The sequence below is a fragment of the Paramisgurnus dabryanus genome, chromosome 13, assembly GCF_030506205.2.
Source record: "Paramisgurnus dabryanus chromosome 13, PD_genome_1.1, whole genome shotgun sequence".
NCBI classification, from domain to species: Eukaryota; Metazoa; Chordata; class Actinopteri; order Cypriniformes; family Cobitidae; genus Paramisgurnus; species Paramisgurnus dabryanus.
In genome coordinates this window covers 7,458,058-7,480,400 of record NC_133349.1, presented here as the reverse complement: position 1 = coordinate 7,480,400, position 22,343 = coordinate 7,458,058, and the positions used below count along the sequence as shown (strand labels likewise).

Here is a 22,343-nt window from a genome sequence, read left to right as displayed (position 1 = left end):
GGGGGCCACAGTTTAATGACATTTAATAAAATACATTAATTTATCATAAATTCTGTGTAATTAAACTTAAGAAAAAATAAGGCTACTTACATTGTAAAATGTATTATGTTTTCTGTTTAATTCAAATTTTAAGTTTTGGAATGTTTTATGTCATAAATTTTCTTTGGGAGGGGCATAAAGGGATGCCCCGACTGTACACAAGGGGGGCCGCGCGCCAAAAAATGTAAGAACCACTGCTCTAGTAGGATTCCTTCCCTGGTTGAGAAACATGTCTTCATGGAAAGCTGAAGGAGACCTAATCCAGATGCTTTTAATTAAAAAGTGACTTACAAAGCATTTAATTTAGACATTTTATTAGTATTTGTATTCCCTAGTTTTGAACCCGTGACCTTTTAGCTGCAAGCAATGCTCTACCAATTGAACTATACAACATGGGGTTGGATCAAAAGTTTCTATTTGTACTGTGAGTGAAAGCTACCCAACCTATGGGGACACAATACACCCAAAATATATAAATATATAAATTAAAGTAAATAAGAGCATGCTCTCCTGTTTAGTGGAAGTATTTGGTAGAAAAAAAGCTGTAAACCTCCAACCTTGCGTGCACTTCTACAGTATGAAACACTTCCAGAGAGACTGGATTACACTCCATCTATGCATTCACAAAATCTGTTTCTCCTCTGCAGGGTCACGGGAGGCCTAAAGCCTACGTCAGCATCTTGTGCCACAGAGAGATTACACCTGAGACTCTAGATAGATCTCCATATTCATTCTGAATGGTGACAACGCTTTAAATTCAAATGAAATATTTTTTTTTCACTGCACATGACAAAATAATGTTGAACTTCTTTTAATATAGTATGAAATGCTAAAACATGTCTATCTACTGTATAACATCCAATTATTATGAATAAGAAAAATATGAAATAATTAAAGATTACATGAGAGACTATTAATAGACAGTGCTCAAGAGATAACACACAGAAAGTGTGGTATGTATATGAGATATATAATGAAAGAACAATGCATTTTATTTAGACAGTTAAAATCCACATATGTGCAACACAGAATACCCCATAAAGAAGTGCATTTTTACCCATAAAGTTATTTTTGTAAGCTTGTGATTAAACCTTTGGAAAGATATATTTGAAAATATGAGATACTGTCCCCTCAGGGTTTGGAGCTGCAATTCATTGCAATTCATTTTTCAGAAGACTGCTGCTACTGCCGCTGTTGTCAACTTTTGCTTCATCCTGAAATAAAGAGAACATCAATCTGTTACATCATATCTGCATGTTAACATCAGAAAGACATATTAAATAAAGTTATTAAAGTTCACACAGTAAATAAGGTTCAGAATATCATGTATACTAATTTTCTAATTTTGGTGACGCAAAGCAATGTACAGTTTACTTAACTGCCTTAAACAAAGGCACAATTGTGATAATTCATGGCTCAATGTGGTATTTGAATATATAAGCTATGACCTTTCAGTAATGACCTCAGATCTTTAAAACACCAATGTTAACTCTTTCACCGCCATTGACGAGATATCTCGTCAATTGCGAGAAATGCTTCCCCGCCAATGACGAGATTTTCCGTCTTTCCACAATACCGCTATTATCCACCAGGTGGCGCCCTTCCACAACTTTTTAAACCCGGAAATATTGCCCTATGGCAAGCGGCTGCATGTCCGTGTCTGTTTTAAAGATCGCTCTGAATGGGATCTCTATGAAAAGTCCGTAACAAAAATGGAATTATCTCAGCTTTTTGCTCAAAATGTGGTGTTTTTGCAGAAACCTACCCATATTCAAAAGCTGATTACAAAAGAACCACTGAAGGTAGGATGAAACGGTTTTTTTTTGTTTGAAAGCAGAGGGTTTGTTCTTTCATGTGGTATATTGTATGTTTATATATTTAAAGAAGAACATTTTCTGGAAGGCATTAAACTTTGGTGAAAATCATGAAAAACGCTGGCGCTGGCTGGCAACTTTTAAAAAAAACGCTGGCGGTGAAAGAGTTAATGCCAATTTGGTCAATATAATGGGGTCACACCTTCTGCAGAAAATCCCACTGATGCCCTAAACTGAACATTTTGTCATAATCACCATTAAAAGTGTTTATTTACTTGTGATCAGAAAGGATGCTGTCTAGAATAAGAACTGGTGCAAAAAATAGATGCATAAGAGCCTTAATTAACACATCATGTATTGACACAATAGGTGAAGTTTGGTCTCACCTGGCCAATGGCCTTGATAGAGAAGATGGACAGAGCAATGCACACACATAGTTCGAGGAAAGACAGGACTAGCAGGAGACCCTTCACTCCATCCAACATTTGCTGAATAACAGAATTCACATGGCATACATCACAGTCATGTTCTGTCAAAAAAACTCAAACATTGTGTGCAACAGGCAATAAAATAGAACAGAATCCACAAAATGTTAATGTTAAATTGACATACATAATATCTTCTTTTCATCATCCAACAGTCCCCGTACGATCTCGTACAATCCTCAGCATTCGGTCTTAAACTGAGCTCCCAGCTGAAGTAGCCGATGCCGGCAGAAGCCAGCAGAGCACAGATGACAGTCATGGCCAGTGTGGCCTTGATCTGCTCCAAAACAACAACAAAAAATTATGACAGTGGCCGTTGACTGTGTTTGCACGTACAATCTTACAACATTAACATAAACTGACAATGTGTAAAGTTAAACAAATGCCTTAACTCGTGTTGTGTCATAGGTCAACAATAATTTAGTTCAAATCTAAAATAAAAACATTTTACTGTTGTTTTAAAGTCAGGGACAATATATTTTACTGGAAGCATGCCTCTTAATTACACACAAAAAATGATGCCAAATAATACTAAAAGCTCATAATCATAGGGGAACCATTTGAGCACTATATAGAACCTATATAGCACCTCTGTAGAACCATAAGTGGTGCTAAAGCATGACTAAAGCACCGCTTATGGTTCAACATAGCACACAGGTGCTACACAGGTTCTTCTACATTGGTTTTGTTAAGTGCACTTCGTAAAAAATCATGCAATTATTATTTTCTTTCGACAAATCGTCTAATAAAAGCAGCAATAAATTCAACACAAGTGGTTAAAGCCAGTAAATATGAGCATTTACTCACCAAAGTAGGATGGGAACTCTTGTTTGCAACAATTGCCACAATCCCAGAAGCGACAAACTGCCAAACAAGCATAACTGTATTATAGCCACAGTTACTCATTCAAATGTAATTATTTTTGAGCCTGAACTAAAACATCAGAGAATCTATATACAAAAATATTATATAAATGAAATTTAGACAGTGGCTCTCATTCGCATACAGTATTTTTTGGCTCAACAAAGGGCACTGTGAGTCTACAGACGCGTTTCATTTACCCTTCATATATTGCTAAAAAGTCGGGTATGGTGTTGTTTTCTGGCAATTTTAAAAACGAATCTCTCACAAAACTGCAATGGAAACCGTTTTTTGCATTTACAAGCCACCTGATGTGTGTAAAAATCGCATGATCATTTTTTAAAATATGGCACGGTGTTTGGTTGGAGGACAAGACAGAAGAGGGGTGCATCCCAATTCAGGGTCTGGATCCTTTTAAGGCCGCGGACTTTGAAAGCAAGCTCGATATTTGAAGGCGACAGCCCCTAAAGGCCACGAAGTGGATTAAACTATCAAACAGTTTGTAAAATTCACAAATCATAGAAATATACAAAAGCAAAACACAACACGCACAATATTGCAGCAATAATATTAATTCACATTACTATTTATAATAGTAAAACTGTCACAAGGACCTTTAATTTGCAAAATATACACTTTTATTTAACTACAGTATTGAAAGGTGTGTCACTAGTGTCAAGCTAGGTGGGCATTGTTTCAACAACCAGCCACCCCAGCTTCACTCACGTCCTGCCTCTTAACACAGTTTGGGATATCCGTGAGTGATCCGCGGTGACGCGCAGCTAAGATGGCGGCACCGCCTCTTATTGGCTTCAAAAACGATCTTCAAAAACCTATGGGTGATGTCACAGACATCTTTTTTTACAGTCTATGGTTCAACTTCGTATGGCGTCACAAGAACTGTCAAGCGCATGACAAAATCAAAATACAGCGAGAGCAATTCGGGAGTCGATTACAGGGCTCCAGACTGCCACCAAATGGTGGCATTTTGCCACCAAAATTTGACAGTGTGCCACTGAATTTTACATCCAGTCGCACATGTGCGACCAGTAAATCTGACCATTTTTTGTGATGTGACACTGAATTTGAAACAGCACATTGTACTTTCTGCATCTATCATTAAAGTATTTATTAGTAATACAGTGGAAATTAGTAGAAATTTGAATATTTGGTTAGCATGTTAATTTATAGTGTGTGCCCCTAAATTTTCTGGTTGTGCCCCTAAAATTTTCAGCTGGGGGCCACTGTGCTCCTAGTGAAAAAAGTTAGTCTGAAGCCCTGGATTACTCTGTATGCTTTTGAGTCACTCTTTCGCGGTACTTTGCTATAAGTCGAACACACATCGCCATGGTTTTTGAATGACTTATCGCGAGACAACAAAATTACGTTTTAGTCGCATGACATTTTGACTAATGTCATTTCGCAATAGTTTTTTGTCAACATTATGAAAATTTTGCGCAAATATTTAATGGAAACGCAGCTTATGATACATTTGTGCTTAGCATTTAATAAAGTTGTAAAACAAAACATTAATACATGCACAATTATTTAAAGAGGCTCAAATATGTCATAATAAAAACAAAGTGAACAAATATTCATTCATTCATATTTTAGTGAATAAATAGAAACTCACAGGAACTCCAAGAAAGACTATAAATTCAGTTTGCAGGCCGTCGATCAGTATGGTGATGGTACACAGTGACATCATTACAAAACCAATAAACATCTGCACCAACTGGATGAACAAACACACAAACAAGTCCACTCAACACATATATTCATAAAATGATGCGCTCAATCTCCCAAACATTCAGATATTGTACTAAAATGTTAATTTTCTGCAAAGCACCTCTGAAACAAAATTAATAGATAAGAGAAATGTTATTATTGCATTTAATGATTTGTGTGAAACAATGTGCATCGATGAACACATCATTCAAACTCTCACCCCCAGCGTCATAGGCCTTCCCTTCTGAAACATCCTGGTTCTGGGTGGCAGTTCGGGCTTTTCCATCTCCACCTTGCTTGCTTTCGGGTCCGGAGACTCCATTTTATCCTCCATTGGGATAACATGAGTCACAACCTTCACTCCATTTGCTGCAGTAATCATTGAAGACGCCATATCTCACAGGAATACGACAGTTGCCTTTATACTGAAACAAGGAAACAAAATACACATTACAACATAAGGACTTGCCAATCCTGCTTCTTGTTTCCTGATGAATGTTGAATATGCAAACCAATCTCTCGTTTTAGTTTGCAGTTATAAATCTGTAGATTACTGATTTATGAAAAGTCATAAAAACTGTTACAGTCACTTACTTCCTCAATTTAACAATACAAACATGCATACAGTACAGGCTGTGTCTCAAATGCTAGTGAGCTGATAGTGAGCTGACCAGCTGAATAAAACACCATCTTAATATTAAATAATGGTATAGTGTGGTGTACTGTCTGCTAACGTATTAAAAATAGCATATAGACAGAACATGCAATAATAAACATGTTAACAATTGTGTTCTAACCTGTAGTCACATGACCTCATCTCCAAGTAAGAAAGTTTATCAATTTTTTTATTTTATTTGCTGTGCATTAATATTTCGTGGGGAACACTGTGTACAAAATATATACTGCAGCTATAATAGAAGTATAATATACTATCATAAATAAGCTACTGTTTCTGAGGTTTTCGGTGTATCCACATTATAAATATCCAAAAACAAACATAAACACGTAAACTTACCTTACAAAAAAATCTATTTGGGCAGGTACGCCACTTTTAATAAGTATGCTGCTGAGGTAGTCAGCTTACTAGAATTTGAGAAGTCATCCCAACGTTACTGCACACACGGCCTTCCATAGTAAACACTCGAAACATTTAAGTTAGTTAATGCCTGATAAAAGGTTCACTGTATTTAGATACAACCTATTGTGAAAGTAAATTGCTACACGCGCGTCTTTGACGTGCGTTTAGTATTCAGATTGTCAGATAAAAGCAGTTTGTTTCCAAAAAAAAAAAAAGGAACACGTTTACTTACCGATTCTTCAGAGCTGTTTACCTTATTTACCGTCAACGACGACGTTTTGAAAGGAAATGAAACTTCTTATTTCTCCTCCCACTAAAATCAGTTAACCCATTTGGTACCAGATAGATTACTTGTATTACAGGCCCTCACGTCCGAACACGACGGAGAAGTAAACTTTCTCAAAAAGTTAATCAGGTATATATAACATTTTATACATATGTTATTTTAAAGCAGCTTAACACAGACGTAACGCAGCGAATCTCCAGTGATTTGTGAATCGGTTCGTTCGGACGACTCGTTGATTCGAGTCTCTGCGGCTGCATTTCAGGTAATCTTTATAACGAAATATTTAGTTCAGTGTTGGAATTCATTACTATCTATGTTTTATATTTTAAATGAAATAAATAAAATACATTCATGAATTATTGGTTTAATCGTATCTTTATTTGTTTTGTGTCGTCAAAGTTATTTACAATTGTTTAAAGGGGACATATCATGAAAATCTGACTTTTTTCATGTTTAAGCACCATAGTTGGGTCCCCAGCTGTTCTTTCAACCTATAAAATGTGAAAAAGATCAAATTCGTAACTTAGTTTTGGTGAGTAAACCATTCTCTGCAAGCATGTGAAAAAATAGGTCATTGAAATTTAGCTCCCCTTGTGATGTCAGAAGGGGATAATACCGCCCCTTAATCTGCACTATCCAACCACGGCACTGCCATTTAGTGCAGAGACACACCCAAAAACTGCAAATTTTTACTCAAACCTTTAGCATGATATAATAAATTATCTATATGATATTTTTAACTAACTTCACATACGTACTCTGGGGACACCAAATATTTATTTGTCATCTCGTGAAATGTCCCCTTTAAGAGCTTTGAATTTCAGTATTAATCTTTTACTAACTTCTCTTCCACATGATTGAATTAAGTTTTCTAACAATGAAATTAACATTAATAAACATTAATTTTATTTTAAGAAAACTTGATTCAGTCATTCAGAACAGTGTCCATAACTGAATTACGTCTATCCAACAAGTCAAAGAAAAGTTAATTTAATCATGTGCAACCATTGTCTTTACAATGAATTACAATAACAGTTTTACATAAAAAAATGATTCAATTAAAATATAATTGCACATTTGTGAACATGGACCATACAGACAATAAATAAAGATTTCCATTGATATATGGTGTGTTAGGATAGGACAATATTTGACTGAGATACAACAATTTGAAAATCTGGAATCTGAGTGTTCAAAAAAAATTTTATATTTAGAAAATCACCCAAATCAAGTCCTTAACCACAAATTACTAATGATAAATAGATTTTTGATATATTTACGGTAGGAAATTTACAAAATATCTTAATGGAACATGATCTTTACCAAATATCCTAATAATTTTGACCCATATAATATATTGTTGGCTATTGCTACAAATATATCCGTGCTAGTTATGACTGGTTTTATGGTCCAGGGTCACATTTGTGTTAAAAGCATTCTAGTGGTCATCTCTGATTCATTTCAAAGTGTAAGTGGTTTTGTCCCATATCTCTGCAATCAGCGCTATTTAAACATTGTCTTTATGATACCCAGCATATATAGGCCTACTGCTGGTTTTAACTGGACTCAGCTATTAGGAGATTGCTTTTCTACCAATTCCGTTTGCCAGATACTGTCTGTCTCTAAATCTTTAGAGGTATTTTGTTGGACGGTTTTGTTATACCACATGCTGTGCCACCGGAAGACCACAAAACCAGTAAACAAACAGACACACATAACAAACAAGATGCAAAAAGCAATCATTTCAGTGTAGTAACTTTTCTGTTTGATGCAAACCGTATTTTCAGAGTTCATGAGATTAGTTTTTCCTTTGGTGGGTTCAGTTTCTTCAAACATTATGTCATCCTCAGGTATTGGCTCCATTTCAGTATCCTTACTTGAGTCCCGGGTCACATCGGGATGCTGGTGTGATGGGTGAGAGAATGAACGAGGGGTAATGGGGGGCATAACAGAAAACGAGGCAATGATTTGCTTGAAGCCCAGTTCCTCCGAGACGCAGCGATAGATGCCCACCGTATCCGGAGTGACACGAAACGTCAGGCTGCCGTCGGCCTGGTGCACGTACGGCAACTGAGACACAACGCTGTTGTTTAAAAACCTCCAAGTCACTTCAGCCAGCCTGGATCTCGACTCACAGGGTAAAACCACAATCTCATTAAACTGTGCAATTCGTGGCACTAAAAAAGACACATGCATGAAGTGTATTATTATAATTGTTAAACTTTATATAAGGTTAATTAAAAGAAAAAATTTCCACATATGACAAACTTCTATTAGACTTTTGTACATTTCTTTAAACTAGTGTATAAATTACGCAAGATTAGTTCTGTATTAAGGGGATAGTTCACCTAAAAAGGAAATTTTTTTCATCATTTGCTCTACCTCAATTTGTTCAAGACTTAAAGACTTAAGATGTATACATTTCTTTGTTTTGCTAAACACAAATGAATATATTTAGAAAAATGTTTGTAATCAAGCATGATCTGGGGTACCATTGACTTCGGTAATATAGTTTTTTCTACTTTTGAAGTCCATACCCCCTATGGAGGATGAAAAATGACTTAAGAATATACAAATGAATAAATACATAAATGCATAAATAAATAAATAAATGTAGAAATACATAAATAAATAAATAAATACATGCAGGAATAAATAAGTAATTAATTAAATGCTTAAAAAAATAAATGTAGAAATACAGAAATACATAAACGAATAAATAAATAAAGGCAGAAATAAATAAGTAATTAATTAAATGCAGAAATAAATGCAGACATAAACAAATAAATATATTGTTTTGTCAAAAGTATCAACTTATAATTTTATTATTTTTGCACCACTACATTCATTTCAGCATTTAATTAATTACTTATTTATTCCTGCATTTTGAATGTATTCATTTATTTATTTATGTATTTCTACATTTATTTATTTATTTATGCATTTATTCATTTATTCATTTATTTATTTATACACTTAACCCTTGTGCATTGTTCAAATTTACTACCCTTTCGTGTTGTTAGTGGATGAAAACATCCACTAAATTCAACGGCTATAAAAATGTATCGGATGAATATTTTTTCCAAATTTTTTTTACATAAATCTGTTAATCAACCTCAGTACTGATCAAAACTACCAAATCTTCACAAAAATTCAATGATTTTAACTCTTTAATTGCCAAGTTTATAAGTGGTGTCACTGATTTGGGGAAAAAACACACACAAAATGACCGATTTTTAATATAAAATGTGATTGTAAACTGGATTTTTTTAAACCTTTTTCAGAGTCTTGGGCATGCCAAAGATTGGTAAAAACATTGGCTTTGAAGCATTTTTAGTTTTTGTGCAGCATCAGTTTACATTTTTTTCTCCCTCATTTATTGTTAGTGGCTGTTTTTGCCCCATTGACTTCCATTATAACCACATTTTTTGATTGCAGAGCTATGACACCTTTTTATCATGCATTTTTGAATGTTGGTGTTTTTTCCTTTTGCTAAGAGGTCAAATTAGTCATTTTTACTGTTGATTACCATGTGGCACTATTAACCCTTTAGTAGCCCTGTGCGAAAACAAACCTTAATTTCTGGCTTGTACATTGTGTTTTAAGGAGTATAACTCCATAATAAAAGCATATTTGTGTGTGTGTGTGTGTGTGTGTGTGTGTGTGTGTGTGCGCGCGCGTATGTGTGCGTGTTTGTGTGTGTGTGTGTGTGTGCGTGCGTGCGTATGTGTGCGTATGTGTGTGTATGTGCATGAAAAAAAGATATTCTGTAAAAATCTTCTCTGCATTAGACATTAGATTTATGAACATCATTATTATGAACACATAAGTGTTTAGTCATTCCAACAGGACTTGCAGCATATCACTTGGTGCTCTCTGCAAGTTTGTCTGGAGGGACAGCAACTCATGCACGAGGGAGGTGAAAAGCTGTTTAGGAGAAGGCTTTCCTAGAAGACCTGGGAAAATCTCTGCAGCAATATTGAGGAGAGAGCATCACCCTCGCACTCCACTTGCTACTGCACTGGTGAGAGAGATTCAGTCTCCTGCAGCTGTCTCTCCAGACACAAATCCACAGGCACCAGCAGCTCAGGAGTGAAGAGGGGAACATGCAATTGGTGCAAAGAACAAACATGTCAGCACTTGCATCTGTTGTGGTGGACACACTTGCAGAGAGCACCAAGTGATATGCTGCAAGTCCTGCTGGAAATACTGAACACACACACACATACACACTAAAAGTTAGTTTGATTGTTTAGTTCTCCATAGATCCTCTACTCTTGCTTCATTGTTCAATTTATTTGAAGTTGTTTTTGTGTTCATAATAAATGATGTTCATAAATCCGATGCAGAGAAGATTTTTACAGAAAATTTCCCTAACCCCAATCATCACAAAAACCCTTCTCCTAACTTCACATTTTCAGGAAACATCATTTTGTTTGATTTATAAACTTGTTTCCTCATGGGGACCTCAAAATGTCCCCACAAGGTCACAAAGACACTGGTATTCATATCTTTGTGGGGACAATTGGTCCCCACAACGTGATAATTACCAGGTACACACACACACACACACACGCGCGCGCACATGCACACACACAATAATATGCTTTTATTATGGAGTTATACTCCATATAACTCAATGTACAAGTCAGAAATTAAGCTTTGTTTTTGCACAGGGCTACTAAAGGGTTAATAGTGCCACATGGTGATCAACAGTAAAAATTACAAATTTGACCTCTTAGCAAAAGGAAAAAAATCCAACATTCAAAAATGCATGATAAAAAGGTGTCATAGCTCTGCAATCAAAAAATGTGGTTATAATGGAAGTCAATGGGGCAAAAACAGCCACTAACAATAAATGAGGGAGAAAAAAATTAAAACTGATGCTACACAAAAACTAAAAATGTTTCAAAGCCAATGTTTTTACCAATCTTATACATGTTCAAGACTCTGAAAAAGGTAAACAAAAATCCAGTTTACAATCACTTTTTATATTGAAAATCGGTCATTTTGTGTGTGTTTTTCCCCCAAATCAGTGACACACCTTATAAACTTGGCAATTAAAGGGTTAAAATCATGGAATTTTTGTAAAGATTTGGTAGTTTTGATCAGTACTGAGGTTGATTAACAGATTTATGAAAAAAAATTTGGAAAAAATATTCATCTGATAAATTTTTACAGCCGTTGAATTTAGTGGATGTTTTCATCCACTAACAACACGAAAGGGTAGTAAATTTGCCCACGGTATATCGTTGAGTTTTTAAAAAATTTCAAAGCATTTTCTTAAAATATATGTAAATATAAGATTTGTCACCAAATATCATTCAATTTGCTAAAACAGAGAGAAAGTTACGGCCAAATTAAGAGTAAAAAAAACTCTGTAGTGGATGAAAACATCCCCAACAACACATGAGGGTTAAGTCATTTTTCGTCCTCCATACATGTGCCCAACAGGTTTGCAAAAACTTAAGGGTGAGTAAATGAAAACAGAATTTTAACTTTTATGTGAACTACCCCTTTAAATACACAATTATAATCTTGTTCAATATCAGATAATTTTTAAAAAGGAAATTTCGAGGCCTAGAAAAGTTAAATCCTAAAACATCATAGACATTTATATATTGGAAATCTATATGGATATTTACTGACACACTAAAAAAAAAAATTTACACTTGGTTAATTCTCCATAGCACTGCACATTTTGCAAAACACTTTTAAGTTTGGTAAAAAAATTACTGAGTGAACTTATAGGTTTCACATGAAACATGTTTACCTGTAGCAGGACCTGTAGTTTTAAGCTCTGCGCACTGCTCTTTGACGTTTCCGTTTTCTATGTCCTGTTGTCTGTATATGACACACAAAAAGATGAGCAGTTTTACACTCTCAATTTCTTAAATTATGCATCCAACAAGAATTGATTTACCACATGAATACAGGACTAGATCAGATACTTGATGTCTTATATAGAGATATACTGTAATGGTCTGCATAAACATCAGATCAGTAAAAGGAACATAAACAATTAGATCAGCCATACATTTCTGCATGCTAAAAAATGCCTTTTTTCAAACCCAACATTGAGTTAAAAAGGGATGAACCCAAGGCGTTGGGTTGTAATTTAACTGGGTTGTTTCAATCCGAAATGCTAGGTAGTTTTGGGTTAATTTAACCCTTTTTGACCCAGTGCTGCATTTTTTTTAGAGTATGTAAATCAAAACACTGTATAACTCACAGTTTAGCCTGCGTGCTGGATACAGGAGTACACACTTTAGTCTCTGAGTCCCATCCACAAAAAGGGTCACGGGCCAACACGCACTCTGCACAGTTTGGATAGACTGAACAGCGGGACACAGGCACTCTAAAGACACCCTCAGAACAGCCAATGAATAACACACCCTGTAGGAATTCAAAAATGTCAATGAATGGGATTAAATGAAACCTGATATATCACATTACGCATGCAATAAATTATGGATTATTGATAAAATATATATGGCATGCTAGCCGTCCTTTCACCGTCTAGGTTAAATATAGATATATTATGGCTAGAACTCATTTCTAGCAATAATAACTTTGAAATTGGATATGTGTCGCTTTTGCCAAAATTACTTGCAAGATGTATAATATCTCTTCATGTAAACAAAGTCACTAGTGATTATAAGGTGTTTGGTTTCATTTATGTATTCATTTTCCTTAATTTATTTTTGGGCTACGGTTAGATGCCCAAATTTGCTTTGTTTTAGTCTTGACCTCTGGGCTGAGTTTGGGCATCTTTTAAACACAAAATTGCTTGATGGGAGGTTTTGTAACACAAATAATCTATCAATACACAGAGAAAACTAATGCAAATGTATTACTGTTTATTTAGCAGAGAAAAAAGAAAGCAGTAAGCTTTAAAACCTTTTTGGTGGAGAGAATGATGTTTTTCACAGTTTGTGGTTGCTTGAAAACCTGGATCTCCTCGATAATATGAGGACCTTTAGTCAGCAGGACGACTTTATGAAGAAATCCAGACTCTAAAGACAACAGAAGAACAACTTCAATCTGCAACTTTTTATCAGTGATGCACCGATGTATCGGCCGGCAATATGGCTGATTTTATCGGCAATAGCATTAGAAAGGCCGATACCGATTGTTTATTAATTAACTGTGTAAAGGCAATAAGTTGCATGTCTGTTGCATTATTGCAATTATTATCAAAACACTTCCCAAAACCAAAATAAAATCTGTACAAATTATATTTTGTCAGACATGGAATGGGGGGAAAAGTAAATCACGTAGTTATTCACTCGATTCAAAATCTCGGAGAAAGACCAAAACTCTCCAAAATTTTATGTTTGTCATAATAATCCATTCCAAAATCCAAATTATTTGATGCAGAAATAAACTAGCGTTAGCTAATATGCCAACTGTATTTTATTGTATATAAGTGTTTAATATCGGTAGCAGCCAATAGTTGTCTGTTTAAATCGCATCCCTACATATAAGGTTAAAAATGAATAAAAGTCAGAGCAAGTACATAAAGAATCACCCTCTACCTTACCACAATTCACAATAGTAAGCTTATAATAATTATTTTTAAGTTGAGCTGTCAGGTCTGATTTTGCAGGGATTGTCAGTTGTTTTTAAATACACATAAAGGAACATAAAGTAACCTGCAAGTTTATGTTTCAAATAGAGATGGCGATAGAGAGCCAGATTACGAATTGCAGCTATAGGGATAGTTCACCCAAAAATGAAAATTTTGTCATCATTTACTCACACTTATGTTGTTACAAACATGTATGCTTTTTTCTGCTAAACCAAAATTAAGATATTTGTAATAAAGCAGGAAATAAAAGCACCATTGACTTCCATAGTAGGAAAAAATACTATGGAAGTCAGTGGTGCTCAAAAACGGTTTGGTTACAAATATTATATGGAAAAATATCTTCCTTTGTGTTCATCAGAACAAATAAATGAATAAAGTTTTGTTACAACATAAGGGTGAGTAAATGATGACAGAATTGTCATTTTTGGGGGAACTATCCCTTTAACATAACACATACAGAGAAAAATTGACTGAGAGTAAAATCAGTTGATGTAGTTACCGGTGAGCAGGTACAGTATGGTATAACTCCGTCCATTGGCAGCTTGGGTTTTCTGAGCAACTAAACGGCTATAAAGCTCTTCAGGAGATGACAGAAGTAGTTTCTTCCCCATAGGACGCACTGCTTGTTCAGTGAGAAAGGTCTTTTTTACAGTGTTTAACATGCTGTCACTGTCATTAAACAATCCACACTGTGAAGAGATGCGATAACTGTGGTTAAAAATGTATACATTTAAGTTATACATTTGATATCTTTGGGGTACAAAAAGCACTCTTTGGTACAAATATGTACCTCTGTGGTACTAATATGAACCTTTTAGGTGCAAAGGTGTACAGTACCTTTTTAAAGGGTATTGCCCCAGTGACAGCTAGGGACATTTTTTTATCAGTGCATGTTTAAATGTTTTACACAGGGTTTATTACCTTTCCGAGTTTGCCATCTGCATTTGGATGACGTGACCAGTTGTTTCCATTCATATATGTTTTGTAATTCCCTGAAAATGCTGCTTTAATATCTGCTAGACTAAAAGCACAGACTGCTGACCGACCAGAGGACAACGACCTGATAGAGAGAAAGAGAGAGAGAGAGAGAGAGAGAGAGAGAGAGAGAGAGAGAGAGAGAGAGAGAGAGAGAATGGATAATCTTTTAAAGTAATGAATATACAGTATTTCATCAAAGATAAAGGGTTTGATTAATTTTCATTGTTACCATTGGGGGGTAAAGACACCGTAGAACAAAGTATTATCAGGGTAGTCATCATCCAAAAGCGTGACAATATCCTGCAGGATATTAAACTGAAGTCCGTCCCCTTGTTGGCAGACCAGCTGAGACTTGGCAAAAGATGTCCAACGCTTCTGCAGGACCCGGTGTCCTCCATTGTCATCCTGAAGTATATCATTATTTTAGGAAAGAACTACAAAAAATGAACAGGATGAACTTACATGCTTGATGTTTTTGCTAACTGATTGGAAATGATTCATTGTGATTGAGAGTAGTAATGAAATCTCACTGTGCAGATTTGGGCCACACGGGACACAGTAAATGAGCTCGCAAATAAGTCTCCAGTCAAGTCCCCAACCTCAGTAAAAAACAGCAGGATTTTACCTTCACTGGCGATGTGTGTAGAACGTATGAATACAGGATCTATAGTAAGAGAACCAATTGGTTTAAGACAAAGTCCGCAAACTGCATTTATGTAATAAATAGATTTTGTATGGAAAATCAAACTTAAAGCCCTGTTTTCAGATTGTTTATGGTGAAATAGAACGGTTTTGACTGAAATTTCGACATACGCGGCTGCCCTGAGAATTTTGGTATGTTTGTGTTTCACCTCACACCTCTACAATGGGTGTAATGGTGCACTGGAACAATCCTTTCTAAAATGCATTAAACTTTCGTTTACAAAGACGTGAAACTCACCGAGTGGTCAGGGGTGTTCACTGATATGCACACCCAAAAATCGCTGCAAAAGATGCTTTCCAACGGCTGTTTTAGCATTCGTTGTTAACTTGTGGACCTATTTTTCCAAACGCCTCACACCCGTATATTCTTCCGCTTAGAGCTTGAATAATGGACACTCCAGCCCAGGTGGTGGCGCTAATCCGCCTTTGCCAATTGCAAGAATAGAAACAAAGTTCCCGGCGCGGAGTAATACCGTACCTCACAGCACAACTAATACAAGTCAATGGAGTTGGCAAAAACTACGATAAAACCTGTTGGAATGCGTATTTTGCAGCGATTTTTGTGTGAGCATACCAGTGAACACCCCTGACCACTCGGTGAGTTTCACGTCTTTGTAAACGAAAGTTAAATGCATTTTAGGAAGGATTGTTCCAGTGCACCATTAAACCCATTGTAAAGGTGGGAGGTGAAACACAAACCCCCCAAAATTCTCGGGGCAGCCGCATATGTCGAAATTTCAGTCAAAACCGATCTATTTCATCATAAACAATCTGAAAACAGGGCTTTAAGTGTAAAATACCGAACTTTTCCTTTAATAAACTACAATCAATGGTTTCTGAATGGCTGTACGACCATTTACGGGAGTGTCAATTTAAATTATAAAATTATTTTTTACATTTATACATCATCTTTCCATTGATGTATAGTTTGTTAGGAAAATATTGGCCGAGATAAAACTATTTGAACCCATATTTTTGGCTATTGCTACAAATATACCCATGCGACTGGTTTTGTGGTCCAGGGTCACAAATGGGCTTTTGAATCATGCATCTTGATTGAGCATTGTTATTCAAATAAATTCATAAGAACATTCTGATGTGAAAATAACTAAATTTGTCAATTGAAAAATACAAATTCATTCTCACACCAAATGAGGCTTATTATGTTTGGGTTAGACAGAACACATACTAACCGTTTAACAATTTTGGTTCGCTGTCAAGCATCAAGTTGTTGCGTGTTCCTGTGCTAAGGCAGCGTGAAATGAGATGTTTTTTCCCAAAGTAGCCAACACTAGTCGCTGTATACAGCTCTTCATCTGTAAAGCACAATATGTGAGAGTAAAACATCAGCACATGTTATACTTATAAGAAGGTCATGTTTTTTAGACTAATACAGACTAATAGACTAATACAGAAAATATATATCTCCTTTTGGATAAAGATATTCAACAAATGATTCAATGTAATGTGTGGTCAGCAATTACCAACAATGGTGGCTGTGTTCCTCTGAGTGGAGCTGAATGGACAGCAGTTTTTGGCATCCTTTGTGTCTCTCATGGTGCTCAGAGTCCCAGCTGGCTAAAACAGACATGGTCAATCTGTTAGACCTCCTTACTGAAAAGACCAGCTAAAACCATCCTAAACTGGTTGGCTGGTTTTAGCTGGTTTCCTAGGCTGGTCTTAGCTGGTCAGACTGGGAGATCAGCTGACCCACCAGCTTGACCAGGCTGGAAGACCAGCTTACCCAGACACATCTGCAGTCTGGGTAACCCAACTACTTCCAACTAAGACAAGTCAACCAGCTAAGCCAAGCAAGCCAAACTTCCAGCTTGCAAGGTGGTATAAGCTTGTGGGTTTGCTGGTCTTCTAGCCTGACCAGCTAAGACTAGCAAAAAGTGACCAAAACCTCTCTAAATCCAGCCTGCTACACCAGTTTAACCAGCTAAATCCAGACTGGGCTTTTCAGGGCTCTACCATCTATAAAACTTTTATATATATAACTAAATCTACTGCTAAAATCAAGTGCAATGAATAATGTTATAATAAAAGGGTTTGTTCACCCAAAAATGAAACCTTTGGACACTTAAAATACAATTTCAGTTATTTGTTTTATACTTTTGGGTCCTTTTGAAGCTTGAAGATGTAATTTATTATTGTTACAGTGAAAGAAGAGCAGGTTTTATATCCATCAATAATACTTTAAATGAATTGTTCAGGCTCAGGCTCACATTGATCAATCTTCACATTGATCAATCTATGTAATATATTTGAACTTACAATTATGATGCTTTGTGGTCCATATGCATTTGTCCCACAGGCATAGAGGTGTGTCGAGTTAAAAAACTGCAAAACACGAATAAAGTTTCCACAGTCCTGTATGTTGATGAGAAACATAAAGCATGTATGTTATAAATATCAAGCTTATACAATTCTGTAATGTTTATTGATGATAGGTGGAGCAATACCGCATACCGTCTTTGAAGCCATGTGACATCTTTTAAGATTGTCTTCAGATGATGTCCACTGCAACTGTTGAAAAAACAACGAAATTTTTTCATGTATAACACTGGTTCTCAAACTGGGGGCCGTATGTTACCCTGAGATGGTATCAAGGGGGTCCTGGCACAATCTCAAATTTTTTAAAATAAATAAAATAAAATGTTATTTATTTAAATAAATAAAATAAAAAAAATTTTGGAGGGGGGCACAAAGGGATGCACCATATACAAAGGGGGCCGCATGCTGAAAAAGTTTGAGAACCGCTGATGTATAACATAACATTCTATCTGTCTTATTTGGCATCTACTGTGTTCTACTTAAGTGTTCTGGTATACTGTTGGGACTTGCCAGGATGATAGTATACACTCTTGCTTGGCAAACTGCTTTTGATGTTCCTCATTTGTAAGTCATAAGGACAACAGTGTCTGCTAAATGACTCAACTTTCATATCTATGTGATTTTAAAAGAAGATGAAAGTGTGGCAACAGAATTAAACATCTGTGAACTTAAATACAGAAGTAAATGTTGTGTGCAAATGTTCATACCCAATAACTGATCCATACTTGAATTGTTACAAAACCTTGCACACCTTGTCTTTGAGTGTAATGTTATCAGGCTGGCTGACGTCCAGTGAGAGCACAGCATCTTGGGCGCCAACAAAAAGTGTTTTAGCATCGGTGCTGAGCAGCAGGGTGGTGTAGTTCTTCACGGTAGAGCTGTCATAGATGCCCAAGCTACGCTCTAGACTTCCTAAAAAACATAAACAACCAACCGTGATTATGTGTATAGGTTAATGATATGGGTCTGCGTTGCCAAACGTTGAAACTCATTTGTAACTATTTTTTAAATCTGATTGTCATCCACTAGGCCGTGGGAAGGTTGGAGCATATCCTACAGTACCATTGTGAGCCTTAGGTACGATCTAAAATATGCTGGGTTATTTTCATCCCAGCGTTGGGTCAAAAAGGGGTTAAGGGACGGATCCAGACAGTTGGTTAAATTAATGCAGAATTTTTTGTTTTTTACCCAACAATGGCTTAAAACAACCCAGCATTTTTGATTGAAACAACCCAGCACAGGTTTCCCAGTGGGTTGGATTTGTGCCTATTTTGACACAGAGCTGGATTGAAAACAGAGCCGTTTTTAGAATGGCTACACCCTGGATCAGTTAAAATTCTTTTAATTTATACTTAAAGGTATTGCGGAGGATTTTCTTTTTCCGGGTGGATCATCAAGACTATTGGTCCTCCTAGTTGTCAATCAGGAGTGTTGCCCATTTGCATTTTTTTTTAAAGTGGAGAAGGCGGTTCTTTTCTAAAATTCGAGAAAATCCTCCACTACACCTTTAATATTAAGGATTCACAGTGTTATTTAATTTAATGCATAGTACACTCTAATAATTGATGAGTTGTTTCAACCTTTTGGGTCAAATATGGATAAACTACCCAACTGATGGCTTATACAATAAATAACCCAATGCTGGGTTGTTGTTAGCCAACTAAAGGTTAAAACAACCTGAAATTTTATAGTGTATTAATAACATTACATAACAAAACATAACAGTGGCGGACGGTGACTTCTTTTTTCAAGGGCGCTTGATGCAAAGTTCGTAACAACATGTATGTAGCCCATCATGTGTATGGTTTGTAATTTCAAAATATGTGTTCTGTGCGTCAAGACTCAGATCCTGTGTGCATCACGTGTCTTGTCGAAATAAGTGCCTGTTGCACGTTTATGATAAAAGAGACGCTGGCGTTTGCCAGATACTCGCATAATCTCATGCGTAATCAGAGTTTAGTGTTAAGGGAGTGTCTTGCATGTATTTTGTGAATGTGAGCGTCTCTTTTATCATAAACCAGGGGCGTCAGTTTGTGTTGAAAAGTGGTGGGGACAAAAAATCAGATGAAAAAACATTACAGCATGACGGGAAAAATATTAAATAATGGCGCATCAAAGATGGGCATAGTGTAGGCCGGTCAACAACACAAAAATACTTAGCATAAAGAAAAAAAATTCTTTGTATTTTTGCCTTGTTTTCAGTAAAAATATCTAAAAATTCTTAAATTAAGATGCTTTTTCTTGAAGAAAATAAGTCTAGTTTTTAGACGAAAAATACCAAATTTAAGTGATTTTGTGCATAAAACAAGCAAAAAAATCTGCCAATGGGGTTAGCACAAACATTTGAGAATTTTAAACACTAAATTCGCAAATTGGCAGATTTTTTGCTTGTTTAATGCACAAAATCACTTAAATTTGATATTTTTGGTCTAAAAACTAAATTCTTGCACATCAAGAAAAAGCATCTTAATTTAAGAATTTTTAGATATTTTACTAAGAAATTTTTTCTTGAAAATCTGACTTTCTTACTTAGTATTTTGTCTTGTTTTCAGTAGAAATATCTAAAAATAGTTAAATCATGACGTATTTTCTTCATGAGCAAAATGACTTAAGAAAATAAGTCTAGTTTCTAGACAAAAAATATACAATTTAAGTGAATTTGGCAGATATTTTTGCTTGTTTTAAGCACAAATTCACTTAAATTGTATATATTTTTTTGTCTAAAAACTAGACTTATTTTCTTAGGTCATTTCGCTCATCAAGAAAAAGCATCTTGATTTAAGAATTTTTAGATATTTTTACTGAAAACAAGACAAAAATACTAAGTAAGAAAGTCATTTTTGCAGTATAAGTCGCACGGGTATTGTTTGATTTTTTAGAAAATTTTAACCAAATGCTTTCAAAAAGTGGTGGGGACAAAATCAGCCATTTCAAAAAGTGGTGGGGACATGTCCTCAGCGTCTCCAGTGTAAATGACACCTATGTCATAAACGGTTTTGACGCGAGTGCAGCAGGCACTTATTTTGACAAAACGTGATCTGGGTTGTTTTAACCCATTGTTCGGTCAAATATAAACATTACTCTGTGTTAATTTAACCCAACGGCAAAGTTCAACACTCTTTAACCCAACGCTGGCTTGAAAATATCCCAGCCTTTTTTTAAAGTGTAATATAATAAGATGAGAAATTAGAAAGGTGCTGTGATTGTTGTGGGGATCTTTGTGAAAACATGTGGCACCACAATGAACTTTTTAGGAACCTTAATTTTAAAGTGTATAACATGCATTCAAGGGGTCCTTTTTTTTCTACTTTTCACTTTATATTATACATTGTAAGAATTTGCCTTGTAATTTTTAATGGATTTTTCTTTCCTCATTTTGGAAACTCTTTTATCCTGTTTGTCATGAAAGTAAATGTGTTCATAGTTCAGCTCTAAGACTCTTTCCTCTTTTCATTTACAAAGAAATAAGTGGGGCAGTTGAAGTTTAGCAATACACAGAAATGTCATCATATCATTTTTTGTGCGGTTTCAGCTATTGCCCAAACTGTTTTTCTACACAATATGAAGTTAACAATATTGTTTTATCTAAACCAAAACTCTTAATCATTAAAGTTTCATGCTAATGAAACTTAAGATGCACTTTAGTGTCATTTCCTCAATCATGTGATGTAAGCCTAAACGCTATCTCGTGCTATAATGACTTGAAGTTCTTATCATAACATTTTGAAAAAACAAAAAGCATAGTGTCAATATGTGTTTAATAAGAGAATGTAAATGTGCTTCATATATGGTGAATTTTACAACATCAAAAGGGCTTTGAACATATGAAACATGTTGATGGTGATGTTTCATCATCAACACGCATACTGAATGTGGATTATCAACATTCATAGAATGACAGTAATGTACATGCATTACATTTACACAGCATGTGTTTTTATACAGTGCATTACAAAGTAGACATTTTATCAGTATTAGTGTGTTTCCTGAGGATCAAACCCATGACCTTTGCTAATACAATGCAGAGCTCCAGAAACCCACAATACTTACACAACATCTGCGTTTATCCATTTTGATCATAAGTTTTTATTACAGAAAAAGCCAAGTTCTGTGTCAGACAGAGATTTTATGTAAAATGTGATTGCACATCAACAACATTCTGGTTCTTGAGTGCAACAATAATTTTGCATACTTTGGTGTCTTGCTTTTGACTCACCTCGTGGAAAAGACAAACGGGGACGCAGGGCGGCTTCAAATAAATCTACCAATCCCAGGAAAAAAAGAGTTACAATCCACATCCTAAATGATCCCACCATCCTTACAAGAGCTTTCAGGACAGAACCTGCTCACATCTGTTACAGAAACAATGAGACAGCGACTGTTTGACCACTTCCTCAGATGAGAGAAGAAGGAAAGAAGATCAGAAACCTCAAACCACATTATG

The 22,343-nt window shown here is 35.6% G+C and overlaps 2 protein-coding genes across 2 annotated transcripts; both read right to left on the bottom strand.

Moving 5' to 3' along the window:
- Positions 1-834: 834 nt before the first annotated feature.
- On the bottom strand, positions 835-6,266 carry LOC135789086 (membrane-spanning 4-domains subfamily A member 4A). Its single transcript, XM_065298700.2, has 7 exons — positions 6,238-6,266; positions 5,148-5,352; positions 4,833-4,934; positions 3,146-3,202; positions 2,466-2,615; positions 2,240-2,341; positions 835-1,253 (listed from the first exon to the last, which is right to left on the bottom strand). Exons 2-7 carry the CDS (start codon positions 5,319-5,321, stop codon positions 1,191-1,193), a joined length of 648 nt encoding a protein of 215 aa, XP_065154772.1. The 5' UTR covers positions 5,322-5,352; positions 6,238-6,266; the 3' UTR covers positions 835-1,190.
- Positions 6,267-7,628: 1,362 nt separating this feature from the next.
- On the bottom strand, positions 7,629-22,343 carry sema4aa (sema domain, immunoglobulin domain (Ig), transmembrane domain (TM) and short cytoplasmic domain, (semaphorin) 4Aa). Its single transcript, XM_065298643.2, has 14 exons — positions 22,116-22,343; positions 18,651-18,811; positions 18,035-18,091; positions 17,840-17,935; positions 17,047-17,140; positions 16,756-16,878; positions 15,391-15,524; positions 15,090-15,265; positions 14,804-14,942; positions 14,382-14,571; positions 13,192-13,307; positions 12,524-12,687; positions 12,065-12,135; positions 7,629-8,468 (listed from the first exon to the last, which is right to left on the bottom strand). The coding sequence occupies exons 1-14, from the start codon at positions 22,213-22,215 to the stop codon at positions 7,858-7,860; spliced, it is 2,232 nt and encodes a 743-aa protein (XP_065154715.1). The 5' UTR covers positions 22,216-22,343; the 3' UTR covers positions 7,629-7,857.

What these genes read in the sequence shown, in the direction of transcription:
- LOC135789086 (XM_065298700.2), bottom strand. Translation starts at nt 5,321, where the DNA reads ATGGCGTCTTCAATGATTACTGCAGCAAATGGAGTGAAGGTTGTGACT. An exon ending in TGATGAAAAGAAGATATTAT is followed by an intron (nt 2,342 to 2,465) that starts GTATGTCAATTT and finishes TCTGTTATTCAG; the next exon opens with CAAATGTTGGATGGAGTGAA. An exon ending in CTATCAAGGCCATTGGCCAG is followed by an intron (nt 1,254 to 2,239) that starts GTGAGACCAAAC and finishes TCTTTATTTCAG; the next exon opens with GATGAAGCAAAAGTTGACAA.
- sema4aa (XM_065298643.2), bottom strand. Translation starts at nt 22,215, where the DNA reads ATGGTGGGATCATTTAGGATGTGGATTGTAACTCTTTTTTTCCTGGGA. An exon ending in CCGTTTGTCTTTTCCACGAG is followed by an intron (nt 18,812 to 22,115) that starts GTGAGTCAAAAG and finishes TATGTTTTTTAG; the next exon opens with GAAGTCTAGAGCGTAGCTTG. An exon ending in CATACTGTACCTGCTCACCG is followed by an intron (nt 13,308 to 14,381) that starts GTAACTACATCA and finishes TGTTGTCTTTAG; the next exon opens with AGTCTGGATTTCTTCATAAA.